This window comes from Electrophorus electricus, chromosome 25, assembly GCF_013358815.1.
Source record: "Electrophorus electricus isolate fEleEle1 chromosome 25, fEleEle1.pri, whole genome shotgun sequence".
Lineage (NCBI taxonomy): Eukaryota > Metazoa > Chordata > Actinopteri > Gymnotiformes > Gymnotidae > Electrophorus > Electrophorus electricus.
In genome coordinates, this window is record NC_049559.1 from 3,747,025 (window position 1) to 3,770,759 (window position 23,735).

The 23,735-nt window shown below is 39.7% G+C and overlaps 2 protein-coding genes across 2 annotated transcripts; one reads left to right on the forward strand and one right to left on the reverse strand.

Annotated features, from left to right (window-relative positions):
• The first annotated feature begins 17 nt into the window (after window positions 1-17).
• On the forward strand, window positions 18-10,316 carry parp14rs1 (poly(ADP-ribose) polymerase family member 14-related sequence 1). Its single transcript, XM_027010024.2, has 17 exons — window positions 18-245; window positions 448-551; window positions 643-676; window positions 1,159-1,428; window positions 1,812-2,039; window positions 2,450-4,698; window positions 4,818-5,042; window positions 5,238-5,456; window positions 5,590-5,668; window positions 5,818-5,967; window positions 6,332-6,394; window positions 6,496-6,672; window positions 7,779-7,985; window positions 8,114-8,761; window positions 9,061-9,206; window positions 9,331-9,505; window positions 9,606-10,316. Exons 1-17 carry the CDS (start codon window positions 65-67, stop codon window positions 9,887-9,889), a joined length of 5,439 nt encoding a protein of 1,812 aa, XP_026865825.2. The 5' UTR covers window positions 18-64; the 3' UTR covers window positions 9,890-10,316.
• Window positions 10,317-10,386: 70 nt separating this feature from the next.
• esyt3 (extended synaptotagmin-like protein 3) lies at window positions 10,387-22,849 on the reverse strand. Its single transcript, XM_027010060.2, has 23 exons — window positions 22,526-22,849; window positions 21,488-21,529; window positions 20,407-20,541; window positions 19,963-20,039; window positions 19,723-19,792; window positions 19,495-19,584; window positions 19,316-19,371; window positions 18,857-18,977; window positions 18,369-18,545; window positions 18,034-18,116; window positions 17,866-17,914; window positions 16,259-16,348; window positions 16,104-16,175; window positions 15,732-15,791; window positions 14,517-14,588; window positions 14,233-14,319; window positions 13,289-13,438; window positions 12,603-13,006; window positions 12,025-12,123; window positions 11,568-11,699; window positions 11,354-11,459; window positions 11,209-11,258; window positions 10,387-10,844 (listed from the first exon to the last, which is right to left on the reverse strand). Exons 1-23 carry the CDS (start codon window positions 22,847-22,849, stop codon window positions 10,805-10,807), a joined length of 2,586 nt encoding a protein of 861 aa, XP_026865861.2. The 3' UTR covers window positions 10,387-10,804.
• Between the last annotated feature and the right edge of the window lie 886 nt (window positions 22,850-23,735).

Here is a 23,735-nt window from a genome sequence, read left to right on the forward strand (position 1 = left end):
GCAAAACCGAAACTGAGACCCAAACTGTTTCGCCTGAAAATCGCTTGTCACTAGACAGTTCGAGATGGCAGAGGAGTTTCCATATGCCCTGTTTGTTGAGGGCAAATGGGACCCCGAGACTCCTAAGTTAAAAAACAAACTCACAATTTATTTCCAGAGTAGAAAGTCAAACGGAGGAGATTGTTCTGTGCAGTATGATGCTTCCGACTTACAGAGAGCAATCGTGCGCTTCAAACTAGAGGAAGGTAGGTTCACTTACGACTCCATAATCATATATATGACGAGTCCTTATTTTTTAGAAGGCGCTATTTTGTTAATTTTAAGAAGGGCTTTTAAAGAAGTGTTTACCTAACCTAAGTGGGTAAGTAGACTGAAAAGCGAAAGTATGTGAATATAGAATCTGCTTCAGACAAAGAGCTCTGTATAAGTGTCTTTTTGTCCACATAGTGAGAGAAAATGTTATCCAGAAGCCAACGCACCAAATAAAGCTGGGCAAAGACCTCGTGACGCTGAATGTATATCCGCCTTCAGGAGACTCCAAAGACACTCCGGTGAGAACTGAAAACTTAGCTGAATTAATGTAATCAATTAATATTAAAATATTTTGGAAGTATGCTCAAATCGCGAACGTGTTTTTCCTAGGAATCAAAGTCCACAAGCAAAACAGATCAAACAGGTGAGCGGTACAGGGGATCTTGATTTTGATTCCGCTATGTGATTGTGTTCATTTGCATGTAAAGACTAGCAATAACGTAAATTACGAGTGTGCTTCCCTCTAGGGGAGAATTTATGTAATTTTATTTCATGCTGATGTGTTTTTTTAGTTGATAGACGCATTTAAAATTATTAAAATTATAATGATGAAAAAGTATTTAAATTATTTAAAAAGTATTTAAATTAATACTAATAAACATTTTATAATGTAAAGAGATCTTAGAAATATTTTTTAAAATCTCTAAACAGCTCTAAATAATGCTATTAATTACATCTTCATCTTTACATCTTTACAACATCATTTCATAATAAAAATTAGATATTTACACTTGTACGTCCCTGACATTTGAAGTCATACAAGTTGCTGGACAAAGGTTTTTCAATTTTTGTGTTCTCCTATCTTCAAACCTTAACTACAAACACCATTGTGTGTTTTCTCTGCAGGTCTCAGAAGCCAAGAGGAATCACCTGCCCAAGATGAAAGTGCCACGTCTGGTGAACTTCAGTGTGAGGAGGTGAAGGAGGAGTTGCCAGAGGACAGCACAGACCCAGCGCCCAGATCGGCTGTGCTTAGCAACATCCAGAACATGAGTCAGGAGTTCCTGCATATGTTGGTGGAGAACGTCCTCAAGGGTGGCTCTGAATCAAAAGAATTTAACATAGAATTCATAACTGAGAGCAACTGTGCTGTGGTTACTTTCCCTAGCAGAAAAGGTGAATTGTTGTTCTCAACATAAAAGGAAATTGTTTTTTTGGGTTTTTTTGCATACAGTGTACATTTATTTATAAGCATATTCTTACCTATCTGTTTAACAGAAAACTATACCACTGATATAAAACTAATGCTTAATGTAGAATAATAAACCCTTAATTAATTGCAGCTAAAAAGTTTGTGATGCTGATGCATATTAAAATATACAAAATTACTTTGATGAGGGTAATGATTACTAGGTTTTTAATACATTAACCTTTTCAAGTTCAGTCCCCAACAGCCCTTACCTAAATAGACAAAAGTCTTAATAGTAAAGCTGTAACCTTAATGATTTTCTGTAAAGAAAGTAAATTATGTTCTAATTTTATATCTCTTTGTACATTAGGTGCAGAGCACTTCATTATGTCTTGTCCAGGTAATTCAGTTGTTAGGAGGAAGAATCTGGAAGTGAGTCCTCTTAAGACGACTAAAATGGTGAAGGCTGAGGATGTTCCTTCAGGTGTGAACTCTGACTACTTTGTGCTGTATTTTGAAAAATTTGGTGAAGTAGAGGATGACGTGGAAATTCTCGAAGATGAACAATCTGCGATTATCACCTTTTGTGATCACACAGGTAAGACTCCTTTCATAGTTGTCAGGTATCTACCTACATTTTGAAAGGCCTGCTGCAATGTTTTGTGATGTTCCATTATTTTACAGTATTATACTATGTACTGATGTTTTTACTTACATTAAATTTATGTAATAATTTCAATAAAGTGTTCTGTAAGATATTTTTGTTTTATTTATCATTATATTGGATCAGAGTCCTTTACTAATGTAATCAGAGCTGACTCAATTGTTCTATATTTTCTAGATTATCTAAAGTTCTAGACAGCCCAGCTCATATTCCCAGTCCTTAAAAATTTGAAATAAAAAAATCCTTACAATGAAAAAATGACAGTAGCAAACTTTGCAAGCCAAAGCACCATTGTGTTTAATTTTCCATGATTAATAACCTTTAAACTCTAACATTGTTTCTAGCTGTAAACACAGTTCTCAAAGCTCAACATCAAATTAAAAAGCACCCTATCAGAGTATACCCATACTATGCATCATTGGGAACAGCCCTTTATGGTAGAGAGAGACCCACTTTGAAACTCCCAGAGACCTTCATACAGAATATTGATAAATCTATCTGGAAATATCTCCAAGAAAACCAAAGATCATTGGACTTGCTCATGGAATATATGTCTAAACATTGGTGTCAGCTGGACCTTGGAGACACAGCTGTGAGGATCAGTCCTCATCGGTCCCTCCTTTGCCAAGGTGTACAGACAAGAAAACTCCTCCAGATGTGGAAAGAGAAGGCCTCTGCTGAGTTTACTTCTGCAATGTCCAAATATAAAGCACTGGAGATCCCACTTCAGAGAGATGCATGGGTTGAATTGGCGACAGAAGTCCCCAAGATATTGGAATCTGAGCCTGTGACCCTGGTCCTTCACAAAGATCAAGGAACAATAATCATGGCAGGCCTTGTAGAAGATGTGTGCAGAACTGCTAATATTGTAAAAAATATTGTTGACACCACCACTCAAAGGATTCAAAGGGAGATAGGCAGTGTGACAGATGAACTTCTCATGGATCCATCCATTTATGAGATCATCATGCTGAGTGGCCTGAAGCAAAACCTTAAAGTCATCTTTCCTGAGCTGGATGTGAATTACCACAAGCAAAGCCAGAAGATAACTCTCTATGGTCTAAAACAAGAGGTGCTTGAGTCAAAAAATAAGATTCTGCAAGAAATTGTTAGCCTACATCAGAGGATGGTGGAACTCAAGCCATCTATTCTGGAGTTTCTATGTAAAGGGACACGGGAGGAACTAAACAGGAACTTGTTCTTATCCAAGGGAATTAGTGCATCCCTGGAAATTAAGGAAAACCATGCATGGCTTTTTGCCAAAACTGAAAAATCCTTGAGTGATAGTGAGGAACAGCTGACAGCACTGTTATGTTGTAAACACTTAGATGTAGAGGATCCCACTGTGCTCAGAAGGGAAGAATGGCACAATCTTGTTGCTAACTTAAATATCACATTCAATTCAAAAGAATTGGCTGTTGTAATCAACACATCAGACAACCAAGTTGAAGTTTCTGGCTTTGTTCAACCAGTCTTATTAGTCCAAGAACAGTTGTCTGAATATATAAATAACAATTCTCTCATTACTGAAACCTTTATGACAGAAAAGATCATTGTCAGGTTTATCCAGGAGCACAAGAAGGAAAACTGGTTTGACAATGTGAAAAATAATGTCAACGTTGACTTTAAAGACAACACAATCTCACTGTATGGCCCAAGGATATATGTCTCTCAGTGTAAGCCTCTCTTTGAGGACCTCCTTTCATCGGTTTTCTGCTGCAACTTTAAAGTAGCTAAGCCTGGTGCCAGGAAATCTTTCAAGAATAAAGAGACAATGTATATTGCTACAGCCAAGAACATTATGGGGTGTTTAGTTGAGTTAGCAGATAAGGATGACCTTTCTCAGGTTGCTGATGTCACTATGGAAAAAAGGGGAGTACTAACACCTGATGGAGTGGAGATTATAGTCAATAAAGGTGACATGTGCTACTATCCAGTAGATGCTGTTGTTAATCCAGCTAATGAGAAGCTTGACTTCAATGGAGGTCTATCAATGGCACTTTCCACTGCTGCTGGACCACAACTGCAGGAGGCCTGTAAGAAGATTATTAAAAAGCAAACAAAGCTGAACATGGGTGATGCTGTCCTCACTGAGGCAGGGGGTCAACTGCGCTGCAGGTATGTCATCCATGCGGTAGGACCACTCTTTGATGCTTCTGATCCCCAGAAAGCAGTCCGACTTTTGAAAAAGGCAGTGATAAAGAGCCTGAATCTTGCTGACAGAGAGAATTGCCAGTCTCTTGCAATACCAGCCATAAGTTCTGGCAACTATGGGTTCCCATTGGACCTTTGTGCTGACACCATTGTTGCAGCCCTGAAAGAGTTCTTTGAGTTTATGATGGGGGACACTTGCTTAAGAAAGATCCATCTCATTGACAACAACGTAAGAACAGTTGAGGCTTTAAAAGCTGCAGTGCAGAAAGTTTATGGGCAGAGATTCACCAGTCAGAAGATGACATCTGATGTGAATTCAAGCAACCATCAGCAAAACCTAAACCTCTCCAGTTCATCAAGCCATGGCTCATCACAGAGTGTTAAGACAAATGAGGGTCTGACCATCACCATTTCACAGTGCAACATCCAGGATGCCTCAGTGAGTTGAATTAGTCTGTTCAGAATTCTTTTTCCAAGTTGGCAAAAAAATAAAAAATAAAATAAAATAAAAATAATAATATATATATACATATATATATTGTGTTTCTTTGTCTTTAGGCAGATGTTGTTGTGAACTCTATATCTTCTGATCTGGCCCTTAATCATGGAGCCATCTCGAGTGCCATCTTTAAAGCAGCTGGCCCTCACCTTCAGGACCTTCTTAACCAGCATGCTGTAAACCCTGCACCTGTTGGGGCAATATTTGTCACTAATGGCTGTAACCTTAAAACCAGTTTGGTGTTTCATGCTGTTGCCCCCCACTGGAAGGGTTCAGAGCAGAAGGTACTACTCTGTAATCTTACCACATCTCAACTTTCTATGTCAAAGGCTTTTGGATGCTGTATAATTTTAATTTAATTTAATTTAATTTAATTTATTTCAATGTTACAAACATTTCTTTTTATATGTGAGATTAAGGCAGTTTTGGACTTTTGTCATCATTTAAATGTGTTAACACCAACATCTTGTCTTTGGAAGGTGATGGAAGACATTATGAGTAAATGTTTAGACGAGGCTGAACAGCGGAAGCAGGGGTCCATTGTGTTCCCTGCCATAGGCACAGGAAACCTGGGCTTTCCGAAATCACTGGTGGCTTCCCTCATGCTTGACTCCATTGTTCAGTATAGCAAAAAGAACCCCAAGCATGTACAGAAGGTGATGTTTGCTCTCCACCCCAAAGACACTGAAACCATTAAGGTAAGTGAACATTGCTTAGGTTTGAACTCCTAACTACATAATGTGTGGATGTTTTGTGTCCTACCAAAGGGCAATTGACATGTAATTGTATGCAATGCAATGCCTACTTAACATCCCTTAACCTTTTTTACAGGCCTTTACAGATGAGTTCAACAAAAGTTTTAACACACAGTCATCCCCAACAAGTGCTGTAACACAGCAGCAATACAAAGGTGCAGTGTGTAAATATGTTAAGAAGTTAACTTTACAGGATAAGACATCGGTTTAGTGTTTTGTATAGTCTATGAACAACCAGTAGCTTTGGATCACACACTACTTCAAAGTCATCTATTTTATTTGAATTTTTATATTTAATTCCTAGGTCCTTTTTCAAAGATTACTTCACCAATATCAGGGACTTATGAGACCATGGTGGGAGGTGTTATGCTTCAGGTTCTTAATGGCGATATCACCATAGAGAAAACAGATGTCATTGTAAACTCCAGCAATGATGATTTCACAATGAAATCAGGTAAGCTTGAGCATGCTTGGAAAACCAAGTTAGGAAATGGTTAGACCTCAGTGGATTTAGGAGCGTTAATCAAGAAGTGTGAAAAATTTCCACTTATGAGCTTGTGCTTGGTAGCTGCAGAAGTTTGTAACTGCACCTGTTAGCTGTTTACAATCAGAAGCATCTATCTACAGTCAGAAGCAACAGATACATACAGGAAATTTGCTGTTATACAATACTGCAACTTTTAACTGCTTTTCTTTTCTTAGAGATTTGTTACCTGCCAGTTATTACTCGGGCAGTTACACAAAGGAAGAGTTTTTTTCAACGTGTACTAAAGAATTACTATATAATGCATGCCCTAAATGTGTGTCTAATTGTTAAGGTGTCTCAAAGGCTGTTTTGGATGCCGCTGGTCCAATTGTAGAGGCAGAGTGCAAGCAACTGGGTGAGAACGATTATCATTTTGAAATCAAATCAGTAAACATGCTTTTAAAATAACACAGTGTATGCAAGTGTGTTGAACCCATTATATTTTGATCTTTCCAGGAGCACAGCAAAATCAAGGGCTGATAATGACCCAGCAAGGCAACTTGCAGTGCAAGAAAATTATTCATATTTCAGGAAAAAGTAATCCTGCAATAATTCGTCAACTTGTCATGCAAGCGCTCAAAATATGTGTTCAGCAGAACTTCACTTCCATTTCCTTCCCTGCTTTTGGAACAGGTGAGCACAAGTTCCTTGGTAAATATCTCAACTCAGGAGCAAGAAAGATGACATATTAATTCTGACAATTTGTCAGGATCATCCTTAAATAGCTCAACTGCGATCTGTGCTTAACAGTGACATTGCTATTCCATTTGTGATCAAGCCTAGCCTTTTTTTTTTAACGTTGAGAGTTGAACAAAATTGGTACTTAGTTATTAAACAAAAGGTTTAATAAAGAGCTCTGCATGTCTGGCCAGTGGACAGATCTCTTTAATTTCATACAGCAGTTAAGAGGTAAGCTGGCCATTTTCTGAAACCTCACTATACAGGGAGGACTTGTGTTTTTCCTTACAATCTACCACCACCAACTAGCTACAGTTCTGAAATGTCGCTTGTCATCATTCATTTTCCATCTGATAAGGATGGGTTGTTGCATTGACTAGAAATGCAGATAATGTGAACTGTGATTAAATCATTCCACTGGTAGAATATCCCTGTACAACACAGATGTTTTAGTCTGTTTAAGATTTTTATATACTGTGCTGTTCTGTTGTGACAATAAGATGTAAATTTATAAAATTGACCACTGTGAAATCATTCAGTAGTTTGCTCACATGACCGATGTGGTGGGGCTTGAACCAGCAACCTTCCGATTACAAGTCAAGTACCATAATCACTGAGCTACCACTTTGCAAAAATATAGCTCTGCATCAGCTGTCCACATTATTAGGTAATATAATTTATTAATAAACTCAATCTTGGTTGATTTCAAAATGATATGAAAATGTTTCATGTAAATATCAAAAATATATAAAATAAACCTTTAGACCTGCTTACTAGCCTCAGTTGTTTTGTCCTAAGATGGTTTTAAAACCCTAGAAATGTCTCTGGTGCAGAAAATATTTCAAGTAACCATTTTAAAAACAGTTGTCATAGTGTGCACACTGGCCATCAGCATGCCATCACTGCACACACCAATTAGGTGCCATCAGTTGAAGAGCAATTTATGTTTTTGATTTATGTTTTTGAGTATCATGCATTGAATGTATGCATGATACTCGTGTCAAAAAGCTCTATTGTGGAATTGAGAATAGAGCCTACCAACAACACTGCTTATCTTACAGGTCAAGGTGGGGTGAATGCAGGTTTAGTTGCAGACGCCATGCTGGACGCTGTAATAGACTTTGTGAAACAGACTCCCCAGTCCTCCCTCAGACTGGTCCGGATAGTGATTTTCCAGGCGCCCATGTTGGCAGACTTCCACCAGAGCATGCTGAAGAGGGAAGCCACAGACAAGCAGAAGAAGGGGACTACCTTGACAAAAATTATATGTATGTGTCCATTCATCTCTCCAGGTGTTAGATGGACCATTATCAAAGGAGAATGTTTTAGAGAAGCATTTTCCAGTTATTGTTACAGTTATTGTTTTCATTTACGCATGTTGCTTCCACCTTGACAGCATATGCAAAATCATGGTTTGGATCTGGGGATAAAGATGTCAAGCAGCAGAAGGGCAAGAGCTTTGTGATGGAGGACAAAGTGGTGCATGCTGCATGCTTCTCCATCTGTGGGCCATCCCAGGCCGCTGTGCACAGAACGCAGCAGTGGCTTGAGAAACTCATCTCCGAAGAACAGGCATTTCAGGAAATCTCAGATGCAGTGATTCTTAGCTTGTCTGACAAAGACATACAGCGAATTCAAGACTTGCAGCAAGACATGGACATTAGCGTGAGAATGGAGTTCAAGAGTCAGGCGGCTGCAGCTGGAGGCTCGGGGGAGGCCACGATCATAGTAGAGGGCATCACCAGGGACGTTTTAGCAGCGGCAAGTGAGATCCAGACCATGATCAAAAGAACCAGAGAAGAGGTGGACCTGAAAAAACAAATCAGTATGACCCTCGATCTGGTGGACTGGCAGTACCAGCAGGGTGGACAGTACCACAGCTTTGATCCACAGACAAACTACTTTTTGGAGAAAGCACTTGCTGTGGATGCTCACCAAGCGGACATCACCTTCCAAGGCCAATTGTACAAGGTCACAATGCCAGATGGTCCAGCTGTGAGTGGTAGCAACCAGATGAACATCAGGCGTGTTGACAAATTAAATGGTAATTGATCCCACAAACTTCTTCATAACAGTAGTTGTAGATTTTAGAAAATATTAGAAAATATTCTTGTCAATCAGCACCTCTGATATAAACATCCTGTTTCTCTGAAAACCTTGTGTACTACACACACACACACAAAAACCAAACTGCATTTTACATCTCAAGGTAGCATTAAAATGTCAATTTTATAAGCTGTCCTATAAAGTTTAATTGTGATTATTTAGTGGAAGTAAATACAACTACTAAAAAAATTTTCACTGAAATGAACTGTAATAAACCCTGATTTTTTTGTTTACCAGTGGCATCCACTGACAGCCTACCACAGGAATGGGATACCATGAAAGCGGATGAGTTATTCAAGGTGTGCCCACTGCAGTCTGGAAGTAAAGAATATAATGACGTATTGAGCCACTTTAGAAAAACCTGCAACAAGAATGTTATTAAGGTAAGTATCTATAATATAACCTTGTGAGGAAACATATTGGTTGGTCTGTGATCACTTCCATTGTTCCATGGTTTCTACAAGAAGGGTCTTATTTCACACCATGTTCATTTTCGTTACTACTTAGATTGAAAGGATCCAGAATCCTGGCATTTGGAAGAACTACCAGAATAACAAGACAATCATGGAACATAAAAATAAACATCAGAACAACGAGAAGAGGCTCTTCCATGGGACCCGGCCAGACTCAAAAGTTCACATCAATATGAGAGGCTTCAACCGCAGCTATGCAGGATTAAATGGTACTAGAAATGTTCAAGACTTTCAAATCTTTCAAAACCCTACCACATTTGTTTTACCTGTGCAGCCTTCTTCATTAATATCTCTGTTTATTCATTGCAGCGGCAGCCTTCGGAAAGGGCACGTATTTTGCACTTAATGCGAGCTACTCTGCCCAACCTACATATTCAGTACCAGACCAGCAAGGCCAGAGGCACATGTACCTTTGCAGAGTTCTCACTGGAGACTACACAGTTGGAAATCATTCAATGATCGTCCCTCCTCCCAAAACTGCCAACAGCACTGATCTCTATGACACTGTGGTGGACAATACTTCAGCGCCAACCATCTTTGTGGTGTTCCGTGATGATAATGCTTATCCAGAATACCTGATAACCTTCACTTGAGTCATGCTCTGAAACTGCCTTAAAGAGATAGATTAAGTTCCTGAACACAAATTTTAGCCAAGAATGTATCTAACCAACCTGAAAGGCATGGCTGCCTTTTGCTACACACAAGTTAAAAACTACAGACCTTGCAGTTAAGCTTTTTGCACATTTCACTGAGTACAATTTTATAACTTTTGTTATAAACCACTGAGAATAACAAAGTAATTATCTTCTGACGTCTACAGTTCATCTTATGTTTTGCACTCCTGTTGTGGAAGTTTGAAATCACAGGAATGGGATGTTCTGTAAAGCACTCTATGCAGTCTGTGATTTTGTTTATGATTTTATCGTTTATGTCAGCTCAGAATGAATTCCTAGGTTTAAGAATTTTCTTATCTGATTTTGCCTAATAGATACTCAATAAATAAACATTATATGCAACACACTTTGCCTTTTTTTTAATTTTATTTAAACGAAACACACTATTAGACAATTTTTGCTAGACCAGGTGATATTTGGTCCTCATTTATTTATAAAAATTGACTATTTTTGCTTATTTATTTATATTAATGTTAAATTTTTCTTTTGGATGTCATGAAACACATATCATGAAAATAATCATTAAAACCCATTCACAGAGTACAGGCAAACAATTCAGCCAAACTTCTATATTAACTACAAAAAAAACTAAAAATGATTTCTTCCGGTCTGAGAAATCATGCCATTCAACCTGAAGTGCACCTCAAGGCAAACCCTCCCACCACTCAAAAATAAATTAAAAAAAGTTTTTTTGGCCTCTACCTGGATAATCAGAAAAACTTGATATACTTCTGTTATAACCAGTGCAGCAATAAAGTTGTAACCAAAGTATGTGGAATATGAAATAATTTGTTCAAATCTGTAGAAACATGTAACATTGCGATCATCATTCCTCTAGTTAGTCTTCTTCAGCCCAGGCAGTGTGAGCTCATACCTAGTTTGATAAAACAGACACCAAAAATCAAACAGATTAGCTTTTGCCTGCTTTCATTCAAATGCTAAATATATAAAGAAAAGGAAATGTTTCTAAAACTTGGGTGCAAGGCAACCATTGCATAGCCATGACCTGTTGACAGGTTGCTCCTAGGATGAGTGGGTATGTGGTTGGTAGTGGTGGAGGTTGTATCTCATCAGGCTTGTCTTTGTTTATTTTATTAAATATTTAGGTTATGGTAATTATCTTTAATATTTTATATCTGTTTGTGACTACATAATATATGTTGGGTCCAGAATTCTATTTTTAACAGCTTATACTAAAAAGAAACATGTTTTTTGCTCATCACAAAGATATTACTAACCAGTCTATGGAACCTTTCACAAGATCCACTTGGGACAAATCGATTAGGACCTGCAGATAGAGGGCAAAAAGCAGTTATTAATCTGCAAACTAAGCATTGCATTTGTTGTGACAGGTTATCACATGGTTTGCATTTTCCCCCTCACCATTCCAATCTCTTTTCGTTCCCTGGTGTGAAACATTCGATTGTTCTTCACAGAAACATCCAACTTCCTGGTCCTGGCTTCCTCCATTGGCACTGAAAACTCAAACCTGAGCAAGCAAGATTGAAAGTATACTACGCAAGGAGTGGCCAGTCAGTGCGTCAGCCACACTACAGCACCACAAATCTGTCATTTGAACATTTGAACAAGCTCTCACTTCTCCTCAAATGAAGGGTTCACCGTCTTCCTCTTGACCTGTGTGCGCATGCGGCTCTTCCACGTCTGTTCTGGCAGCAGGTAAACGCGAACGTAGGTGTCTGAGCCATTCTCGCTACAGGGAAACAGATTCCTACCAAGCAAGGTCATGGGAATATGCAGTGTATATCACCATCAACTCAACAGGATCCGTTTTCTGAATGATCCAAAGTGACAATGCAAATGAGCTAAATGTGTTAAATACTAATATAAATTACGGCTGAATTAATTCAAAACAAAGATCATCCACATTAGTGCCCATTACTTATTATTATCATCATCAATGCCAGCAGTTTTAGATGCAGTCTTTTATTAAGGTTAGGGGTTATTGCACAGTAAGCAGCAGTTCTTTCATGTACCACTGATGCTTTATGGATTTCACACATTAAGCTGAAATTCTACAGCCTTTACAGACCCACCTGCAGCCGTTGATGGTCACAATAAGCTTGTTCCGCAGGTTGGCATAACGAAGTGTCACCTGGATCTGGCCAAAACTGCCTTGGTGGTTCATAAGGGCTCTGTAACACATACATTTGCAAACAATTTAGGGACTCCTCCAAAAACAGGCTTGGATATCCATAGGTGTTTGCCTGCATGCTTGTAATGCTCAGACAGGTAAAATGGGAATTGTTGGTGACCCCTAGTGGGTAAATGAACATATTTGTTTTAGTGACACAAAACAAACCTAAGATCAGCAACATCCAGTCAACAAAAGACATTTATTCACTTTGATGTGATCAAGCTCTTGGTATTTAAGTGTCATTTTAATTCCATTAAATTGCATCTTGGCATTTAAATGGCTGTGCTGCTACTTTTGCACCAGATCAAAATTCCTACATGTGTAAACATCTTTATTTGTTAATATCTTTTCTAAAATATGCCTCTAGTGCACAAAACACATATTGAACCCCTAGTTCTTATTGCTCAGTTATTATTAAACTACTTATACAAAAATCTAAATATATTATATATGTCTCAGACCAGAGATGACACTCACTCTGGGTATGGGACACCATCAGCCAGGTCAAAGCGTGAAGAGGCTAAGGAGTTCTCTGACAGGATGCTGTGCGAATCGTAGCGGCGCATGCGAGACGGTGTGGAGGGGCCTGAGCGCCGGCCCTCCAATGGCAGGAGAGAGCCTCGCCGCTGGGAGTGGGTTTCGGTCTGGAGCCCACTGGAGGAAGAGCTAGTTTGCGGGTTGGCAGAGGTTTGGTTTACCACGGCAGGCACAGGCCTGGGAGTCTGCTCTCTCCCCTCAGGTTGGGATGACTGAGGGGCAGGGTGGGAAGGCTGGGACTGGGTCTGCTGGGACTCAGGGTGTTTGGCTTGGGGGGCTTTGCCACGTCGAGGCTGAGCTGGAGGGTTGGGTGCCTTAGGCTGGGGCTTCTCCAGCTTCAGGGCCTAGGATAGAAAAGAATGATCTATTACTAAGGGAAGAGGATCTGGGCCCATTTAAATATTTGCATATAAAGACCCAAACCCAGTATATTCATGTAAAAATAAGATAACGCTAAAGAAATGACATTGAAAAAAAACCCAACAACAAAACCTGCATTTAAAGCTTGCTTTGAAATGTACTAACTTCTAATATTACACTGTGGGCACGAGCACAAGATGCACTTTCAGGTTCATAAGATGTCTTTATACCATTTCAGAGTGCTGATCTCAGATCAGGGGCCTCACCCTGAGAATGGCCTTAATCTTGAGCTGGCTGTTGGCTCCAGAGCGCTCCAGTGGGAAGCGATTGTCCAGGGTCAGGTCTGAGGCATTGAGCAGGCGGAGCAGAGGCAGGGTGAGCGTACCCAGTAATGTCTTCTTCTCGGCCACCATCACCTGAAATCATGGGGGGCCCATGACGTCCCGAAATGCTCAGGAAATCCTAAAATGCTAATGAATTTTATCCAGAAGGGTTGTGGATTAAACAGGAATTCTGCCCCCTCTGTCATTTGTTTTTTACTCCTTTGTGGTTCTTTATAATATCACTGACAATCGTAAAGCAGATTGCCAAAGACCAACTCAAAAAGCCTCATTTTAATCTGTTATTAATGAAATTTTCGATCTTATCTGAAGTTTATTGAAGAAATTTCACGTACAGTTTTCCGTTCATCCGTTTAAGAAGTCTTATAAACAGCTGTATTCACTACAATGAAAGTGAAATTATATGACTGGTAGTCTGGTACTGAACTTCCTTCCTTCATGACCTTAACCTTTGCTACCAGACCTGACTTTTCACCGATTTGAACTTGGTCAAAAAGTGATCACTTGTGGTTTAGCAGACACTTTATTTAATTACTTTTACTGTACAATTACTCACTGTTACTTTGCAAGCCACCTCATCTACAATATATCTAGTGTCCTACAGATATATTATGTATAACCATGGGTCAATTTCCTGAAAAACATGGACCATGAAAATAGAACAGTTTTTTTTTGTCACTAACCCTGAGTCTGTACTAACTAGTTTTAAGCAGCAGTTGTAGGAACTTGATTTTGCTGTTCTACCCCCTTCCTTCAAGACTGAACAGCCACAGATACTTTTTTTCCCCCTCTGAGTGATGGCTATCAGTGTATAAGGACAGCCTATTTGCAAAATATTCCGAAAATATACAGCAGCTGAAGTGACTTACCTGGATGCTAAGCACCTGGCTTTCCACATTATGCACAAAGAAGGTGAAGTACTCCTCAAAAACAGGATCTCTGGAGGCATACACAACCTTGAAGGAAAGGGCTTGACAGTCAGCTAGGCTCAGCGTGACATGCAAAGGATTTACATAAACGTATGTTCAAATAGAGGCTTATTTAGACGCAATACTTTAATTCATTTTATTTCATTTCTTGATCTCATATCATCCAACAGAGGGCCCTGAAGTTCTAAATTCATTACCAGAAGTAATGCAAATGCAGCCATTACCTTGCTTTTCTGGCTTTGCTGGTCTATTGATAACTTCACGTAAGAGTTGGGGTTGTTCTGCTTTCGCGTGAGCTGTAGTGCAGAAGCAAAACCTAGAACTGAGAATCTTTTTGGAATCATTAGACAAAATACGGGGAAAAATTAGACCATTTCTGAGCTACACTATTGAAAGAAACCTTAGCTAAAAGAATCAGACTTCTTACGTTTGTCTGATCTTAAGGTAAAGTGAAAATGCCATATAGCTTTGCTGTCCATATTATGTAATCTATTCTGATTTAGCACTTGTTGCAGAACCTAGCTACAGCCGTTTCTATAAATACCTATTAGTATGGAAACCAGTTCAACAGGTCCTGCAGGAGATTTACAAACCGAAACTTAAAACCTACTCATAAACAAAGATTAGCCTGTTAGTTGGGGATCAGAAAAGATGGCGTGACTAGCATTTTTTTCCCCACCAGCTTGTACATGCTTCTCCTTTTTGCTGCCATATGTCTGTATTCTTGATATATGACAGGTAAGTATGTTTGACTGGTGAAAACAGCACCCGCATAACAAACTAACTTAACAGGAGCCAGTCCAAATTGAACAGAGAGCAGGCTCAATATCATTTACTTTTTCTGCATTTTGACAATTTTCTTGAAAGGCAGTACTTCTTCCCACCTGCTGAGCTGTTCTAAGGTTTCTTCAGTATGAGTAGTTAGCTCCTCAGTTCAAATAGGTAGGGCAGAGAGGACAGGAACATGCTTTCAACACTGGCCTGCCACTGAACAATTCCTAGCCGGATTGCTCAGCCCTCAGGACACAAGCCTGAGCCGATGGAGATCAGATGACATGTGATTCCGAAAGAACGGAAGGACACAAGAAAGAGCAGGCTCATGACCCAGTGGTTAGTCTGGATGTGTCTGCATATCTAAGGGGATGTTCAAGTGGATAATTCTCACAGAACCTAGAGCATTAGAGACCAAATCTAAAAGTGTAATTTTAATGATCTTATTACCTGAAAAAGGCATTTTCCATGAGACAAATCCACTTTACACGAATAATTACTGCAACAAGCACTCTGGGTGTAAGCTAAAATGATTACTACACCTTGCGTGTCATGAAATCACGGTGCGGCATCGTGTAAGGTTGTGGTGTAGCAGAAACTGCAAAGTGACATTGCCACTGAACCACACTCGAAACTTGGAATGCATTATGATCTTAGAAGTGGCTTACCTTCAACTCTTTGGGTTGCTTTCCGTGTTTATCAGGCTGGCTAAATTCAGTCTGGTCTTTCTGGAGGCAGAGGCATAAGTACATCAACAAATCTATAACATGATATGCATGCTCTTATTGCACGGTGGCAGTACATTCTATAGGAACACATAAATAAACAGCCTTCCGCTTCCAGCCACTCTTTTTGCCGTTTGTCAGACGAGCTGAACTTGTTTTAAGTGTTTGTGTTGACCCAGTCAGAGAATTCTGGTCAGGTGTTTTTCTTGAAAACAATAAGTTTGGAAAATAGATTGATTTCACAGCTGATTTCACTTGCTATTGACAACTGAAGTTTAAAAGGCAAGAAAGCTACATTTTTACATGAACACTCACAGGCAAGTTAGAGGCACTGTCCAAATACACAGCAAGCATGGCACAAGCACAGCCATCGGTGGTCTGAAATGTCTGCAGAGGCAAATGCAAATTCACATGGGAACATATACACGAATCAGCCCACAGCATGCGAGTACAGTGGTAAACACAGTTACCTGTCTTAGTAGGTCCAGATCAGTCTGCAGAGAGAGCCACTGCAGTTTCATATGCACTCTTCCACTCTCAATATCCTGCAGGGTGAACCACTGCAACACCAAGAGCAATGTGGATATATTCATATTCATTTTTCTTCAAATGTACTAACATCAAATGTACTAACATCTTTTATCCTTGCGGTGGATTTGACCACTACAATTTAAACTCCCATAAAATAATTAGGATTAAAAGTGTTACCCAGGTTAATGTGTACTTTATGTTTATTTGTTGACTACCTAAATTGTGCTTTAAATTTATATTAAAAAGCCCCCCCCCCCCCCCCACCCACCACCAAAGATGTTTTTGGTGCTTCAGGGGCTTTATATTATTTCTAAGTACAAAGTTTTGTTACTTATAAGATTTGGAAAGAAAAAGCAATTTCAGTTATCAAGGACAGTAACATGTATTATGTAATAACTGAACCCACGGTCCTGTAGATCCTGTATTTCTGTGCCTTGTTTCTCTGTTACAAAAACCTGGCACGGGAGAAAATATGGAATGCCTTTAGAGACACGGTAGCCTGAAATACTGCCCTTCCAGTGTCAGCATTCCAAAGCCTTGCCGCATCTTCACCTTTTGACTTAAATGAGCAATTCAATACAGGCTTGCAAGTGTGTCACATCCAAGTTCCACCTGTCCCCATACACACGCCTCCTCCCTACATTTGTCTTGTTTGTCATCCCTAGAATATCCTTTTCCATTATTGGTGGGATGAAGACTTCCAATACTGATTTAATGTCTTGGACATGCCTGACAGCGTATCTGGTGGGGCCTGGAACCATAATGATGACATTAGCAGCATAGTCTCTCTTGTAATTGAAGTGGGGAGAGGGACCACAGTAACTTTACATTTCTGGACGGTAATGCGTCTGCTGGTGGTTGAGAGACAGGAGGGTCAGCACAAAGGGTCTCATTCTCAGAGGGGAATGCCTGATAATCACAGTCCTTCCCAACATTATCCTGTTTCAGACACATTCTGCCCCATCATTTTCACTGTCATAGAACTCTGATACAACCTCAGTAGAAGAAAACCATAGAGATCATTTTCAATTAAGAGGGACAACATATAGAATAGACATGCAGAGCACCAAGAGAAATGGTTTAGAAGGAAGCTGTGAAAGCTTTTAGCTCCTCCCCTGTGTTGTATGTTAGAATCGTCCTCGCGGGAACCATATTTCTCCATTCCCATGGCACAGGAAATAAAGTTCTCGTGGGAATTATGTTTTCGCCTTTCCAATGTCACTTGAACCATCAATTCTTGCACTTCTACACATATGGTTTTGCTATCTTAGGGCCCAAAAGGAGAGGAACATTTTTTGAAGATTAAAAGATTATATGTTATGGTGACCTCAGAATCATACACTGCATGTAAATTTTTAATATCGCTTATGTTTTATACAGCTAAAACTGCCAAGGGTCATACAAACATACATACACAAACATGAATATATATGTAGTTGTAGTGATGTACACAGGAGTTCTCTGGAAATGTGATGGTGGAATGTCATTAGGACATCTGATTAAAGGATTGCATTATCCATCTCCTAGCATCATACATAATACGTACCTTATCTATCTCTTTTTCCTTCTTCACCTCTCCAAAATCCAGATTAAACCTGTAGTATGCAATTTCTCATCTTAATATTCATACAGAGCTCTCTTGCTTTTGTTAGCGATCAGAAAGTATGCCACTCATGTAGCATTTATGCTCAGCTTCAGAAGCAGCTTCCGTCACCTGCCCATAAAGTCATCCTTGTCTTTGTCCTCATCATACAGCTCCACTTCAAGCTCTTGCCCAGGCGCCTCATGAATCACGAACTGTACCCAAAAGGAATGATCAATGGAAACACGTACATAAATTAATTAATGAATTAATTAATAAATAAGCCCAAGCACAGAATTCTGATGAAATCCCAGATCCTGCCTTGTGGCTTATCCAAGATAATTCTTGTCTATGTCACATAATGCTTATTGCTTTATCTTAACGTAATTTTGAAGATAAGTATAATTTTAATGATTGTAAATTGGACAGTGGGTGTATGTGTATGAAGGAAAGGTATGAGCCCTTACCTCATATACCTCATTCCAGCGGGGGCTCAGGGTCTCTTTAATGGTCTTTGTTTGGAAGCGCTTGTTGCCCACCCTTAAAACTACATAGGGATCAGACTTCCCCTTCACTAGACCCATCATCACTGTATCCATGGCAACTAGATCCTGGGCCTCAATTGCGTGAACACGCACCACACCCTTCACAGTGACCAGATTATTAAGAACAAGTGATTTAAAAAACATCAATAAACTAAAATAAATCTACTGTATCACAGCCAGGTTCCGGGTAACAAAACACAGGCACATTTACTTGAGAATATCCGTGTCTCTGACAATTTGGTTCGCTAATGGAACTGTCCCTAGTCTTATCCATAAAGGGCTCATGAGAGAACAGGTTTTGGCTCGTACCAAAGAGCAACACACCTGACTGGCCTGATGGTCATTAGCCATGCAGGCTGGACCCTGTACTATAATGATTAAGCCTTTGTGTGCGTTTCATTTGTACTTACGCGGGGAAGAGGAAACCTCATCTGATCCACCTTGACTTGGTCTATCAGTGGGAAGCACATGCGGTTGGGCAGGACCATAAGAGAAGCAATGACATCCAAGATGGCTGACTCGGAAAAGGGACTGTGGAGAAGTTAATGGGGAAAATCCAACATTTACGAAACCTGATTATTCCTAGTTTACCTCACCAACATGCTGTTATGAAATTTGTAAATATATACATGTATAATATTCATACTTCCAGAGGAGTATGACATTTTGGACAGAGTAGATTCATCAGCAGTACAAGGAAAGTACTACTCAGCCAAGTTCTAGGTCAAACTGGTTTTATCTCCTAGAACTTTAGAAGCACTTTGCTTGCATAGCTGACCAAGGAACCTGCTTTTCCAGAAACCTTGTATAAAACACTTACATTTTTTCAACCTATATAACAAACAAACAAGCAAGCCAAAAATGAATACCGTAGTGTTGGACTGTCAAGAAGATTAGTCACCCCAGTCCAATTTATGTGAAAGGTCTGCAAATTTAATTTAAACTTGGTTAAAAGCCTGTGAGTGATACTGAATGTCTTAATATAAATAAATAAGTTAAATGTATTTACAGACTAATATTATCTACATATAATGAAAATGTAACTAACAGGGCGGCGGATGAAAAACATAGTGATCCCTCCCACAAGTGGCGCCTGACCAATCAGCGGTTCGAGAATCACACGGAGCATCCCCTGAAGCTGAGAAAGAAAAAAAATAAATAAATCTCATGGTCCTCAGCAAAAAAACAGGCTTACCTATCTAACAGCACAGTGAAAGAGTTAAATTTATTTCACCACATATTTATGTAAAGGAGGATTCTGCCACTGCTGGCTAACCTGAATCTCTTTGACTCCTGCAGAGACATGTGGCTTTACATTTGCTTGAATGTCCAGATCTCCCACGTAACTGGAAGGAATAAAGGGAAAATTCAAACAGCACTGGCATTGAATGCATGAGAATGTGCAAGCATCCACGCATCTATGAACAAAAATATATACAAATAATAAAATACATTTATAAAGTATGTTTGTCCTTAGCTTTACTTGTATGGTATGAGCACTGGTCCTACCACTTACACAATGTTGAGGTCCAGAATAACTTCCCTCTTGTCAGTTTCATATGTGTATACTCGTATTCCTGAAATTGTTGGAGCCTGAAGCACAAACAGCCAGATATGTCTATGGGTGAAATATCCTTGCCTGGACTTAAATACCTTTTTTTTGTACGTTACATGCCAAAAATATTCCAAACCACCAATAAAATTACAGACAAACTTCAAGACTCTAGATATGCCACAGCACTCCCTAAATATGATCATGAATGTCATTCTGATTCCTTTGGCTTCAGCTTGCACTGATCACATGGAGGGCATTCCTTGGTACACGTCTTCCAGCTTACATACAGCTTACTGAGAACTTACTGACAGCTTACTGACAGGTTACTGTGGAGTTCATTTGACTGTGGAATGGCTAGAGAAATCTTCCCCAGTGATTCTATGCAGCAGAAGCTGCATGCCTCACCTTCTGACCAAAGTGGACCTTAGTAAAGGTGAAGGTCTTGAGGTGAACACTGGAGCTTCGAATGGTAGCCTGGATGCTGTCTTTAAGGAGCTTTTCCATATACATGTCGAAGAATGGCCATGCCTGATGAAGGATCTGGGAAGAACAAAGGGATGTATGCATGCAAGAAAGCACTGCAATTTTATGAGTTACATAGATATAAGAGCTTGTGCTCATGGTGAACACTCTACCAAATCAATACACCACATGTATGATGTAATTTTTCAAATGATGCATGTAAAGGTTAAATGGTGCAAGTTAGCAGAAAATCTTTTTTTTTTTTTTATTACACTTTACCTCATCTGTCTTTATATTTTGACGGACAAAAATATCACTAAAATGGATACTTTCAAAAAGAAAATAAAGTCTGTATGTCTGTCCTGTTTTTTGTAATCAGCATCTAAAAATTTCAACATGGTCCAGCTATCCTAATCAAATAATCTCTGTAAAAGGAGGAGGCTTTCCCTGCCTGTCATTTATGAGTCAGTTGAAGTGAGTTGGTGGACACCTTCGATAGCAAAGATGTCAGCAAGGACATCAAAATGAATTACTATACTGTACATTGCATATTTGACCTTGACATGTAATATTTCACAACAGGCAAAATGTTTTACTAGAGGCAACTCTAGTAACTATATCATGTACCAGAGTAAAAACCATCACACAATGAAAAAGCCCTGAGTAGCTCCATAAACATTAAACAAACAAGGATTACCAGCTAAGTGAAGAATTAACAGAACTTTACAAGGTTTGTAAAGATAGGAAGTAAAGTCACTACTGTTAAAGATGCTAGAAGCACAGTTTGCAGAATTATTGCTGAACATGTTGATCCGATGAACCTGTTTAGTGTTTGTAGGTCCTTCTCAGTCAGTAGAGCCATGTGATGACAAAGAAGGTTAGAAGAGGAAGATTACAAGACTCAGTCACTTCAGTCCCTTCGGTATCAGGGATGGGACTCGATCAGTCCCTTCGTTATTAGGGATGAGACTCGATCGGTCACTACTGTATCACGGATGGGACTCGATTGGTCACTCCTTCTTACCTTGTTCATCCAGGCAGCTTTCTCTACATCACTGAAGTTAATCTGTTGAGGAGAAACACATAGGAAATGAGACAAAGGTGAGAAAACATTTAACCACAGCAATGCATGCATGGGGCCTTCTGATAAGACACACACACATGGACACACCCACACACGCATGGACACACAAAACCCCAACAAATTCTAAAAACAGCATGGTACTAGATGAAACATTGAACAGAACATTATTGGAGGATTTGTTTGTTGGCTAATCTTAAACCTCACTTCATAAGAGAGGAGTCAAATAAACAATGGCAAATAAAGATTCCAGCTGCTTCATAAGGTATTTTAAATTTGCATCTTTTTTTTTTTTTTTTCAACTGAAAACTGCCTCATTCTTTCCTCAGAAATGCTTATGCAGGCATGAAAAATCAATACATTTTTAATCTGAGCCCAGTTCCTGGTAGAGCTCATGATCTAACATGGAAATGGGTGTAAGAAAAAGCTCTCTAGTGTTGGCCATTTAAATGACCTGATGCTTCATTGTAGTAATATGCCAATAATGGCCAAGAAATGTAATTCAGTACCTCTAGGCTCTTTGTACAGTAAAGGCACTGGAGCAGAGAATGCTGTTTTACAGCACTACTGTCAATAGAAGGACAAAATCACCATCAGTTCAGAGGGCAACATGATGGTGAGAGTCCAAGCTAGAGAATGACATGTGCAGCTGTACATACTAGACATTTTACATGTGTAACGTGCACACAGAGTGTACCTGCCACAACAGGTGGAAACAATCACCTGATGTATAAAAGCCCAAAACACTAAGGTAAATCTCAAAAACAAAACCTGCTTTGCCTGTAATGTTCCCAAGCAACAGAAGAGTCACACCCCTGTAAGCTCACAACAATTCCACAAAGAGCTGGATGCAAAATTATACTGTAAAGCAAGTGATAATGCAAGAAATGTCAACATAAGGTTTCGCATCAACACATTCATTGGGCAATGGGAAACCAGTTTGCCACCCTTAGATCTCCAACTTGATACCAAGATACCCACCCAAGCTGGCATATTTAGTGTTTTCAATTCAGTTTTAATTACACAGGACTCATTTTCCAAAAAGTCAATAGCTGTGTCTATCCGTATGTCCTTGTGCTTGCGGTTTTGCTCCCACAAACTCCATATCACCAGACTGAGCAGAATCCAGCTAATACTCATTCCAAGAGAGCCAATAAGGTACACGGGGTAAAAAATCAGAATGGCTTTTCCCATGTACATGAAGAATTCCAGAAGCAAGCGGTTAACGTCACTGGGCCTGAGGTCCTCGTTTGCAGGGTTATCGGGGAGCGCGGGAGCCCCTCCGTTTGCGCGCGTGGAACTCATTTTGGCATTGGCCTAAAACCTCACGAGCAGTCGCGTCGTGAAGAAACTGGTTAAATGTCAAATCTCAAATAAGCATCTTCAGGGACGTGCTTCCTTTGAAGTGGTCTGTCTCGCGCGTAATCAGAAGTGCTGCTGGAGGAGGTTGCAGTTAACATTACGATAGCTAATCCTGATCACAGACGGAATCCAACATCTGGGATTAAAAATAAAGGTGCTGCTTTACAATGCTCACTGTCAAGACAGGTCTCGCATTACGACTTCCGTGTTGAACGCATCCACTTTGTGGAGGCTTTCCCTCAAATTAACCTACTCCTAGTTAGGGAACGCCCGTGTCCTGCACCACGCCTTTTATTTGTGGAAGCTACAAGTGGTGATACCACATACACTTCTGACGAACAACTGACAGGTAATATCGCCATTCACATTAAAAAGGGCACCTGACAGAGTCTTACATTCGGTTATATCACCATTGCTCACCTACAGATACTTCCAATCTGTTGCACATTCTTTTCGTTACGGGCGCGCGCGCGCGCGCACGCGCACACACACACACACACACACACACACAAACACACACACACGTTTGAAACAAAATTAAGTCACTTTTATCTTGTCAAGACCTCACAAGGGTTCTGCTGTAGGACGGGTTAAACACCTTTCTTTACAGCAGTTAGTAATGTGGTCATTGTCGCCCTCTTGTGCTTGCTTTAAAACAAGCACCACAAACCAAAACACACGAAAAGTGGGATAAACTATACATAGTCAGCGATACAAAAAAGGAACTCGGATATCCACATGTATTTTATAGTCGGTACCCTTTCACACTCCTGGTGATAAATAACATCGTTAATAAATAACACACACGTGCGGTGCTAGATTTCGACCA

What these genes read in the sequence shown, in the direction of transcription:
- parp14rs1 (XM_027010024.2), top strand. Translation starts at nt 65, where the DNA reads ATGGCAGAGGAGTTTCCATATGCCCTGTTTGTTGAGGGCAAATGGGAC. An exon ending in GGAAGGGTTCAGAGCAGAAG is followed by an intron (nt 5,043 to 5,237) that starts GTACTACTCTGT and finishes TGTCTTTGGAAG; the next exon opens with GTGATGGAAGACATTATGAG. An exon ending in CTTCCCTGCTTTTGGAACAG is followed by an intron (nt 6,673 to 7,778) that starts GTGAGCACAAGT and finishes CTTATCTTACAG; the next exon opens with GTCAAGGTGGGGTGAATGCA.
- esyt3 (XM_027010060.2), bottom strand. Translation starts at nt 22,849, where the DNA reads ATGAGTTCCACGCGCGCAAACGGAGGGGCTCCCGCGCTCCCCGATAAC. An exon ending in AGCAACCCAAAGAGTTGAAG is followed by an intron (nt 14,589 to 15,731) that starts GTAAGCCACTTC and finishes TCTGCACTACAG; the next exon opens with CTCACGCGAAAGCAGAACAA. An exon ending in GTGACCATCAACGGCTGCAG is followed by an intron (nt 11,700 to 12,024) that starts GTGGGTCTGTAA and finishes CTTGCTTGGTAG; the next exon opens with GAATCTGTTTCCCTGTAGCG.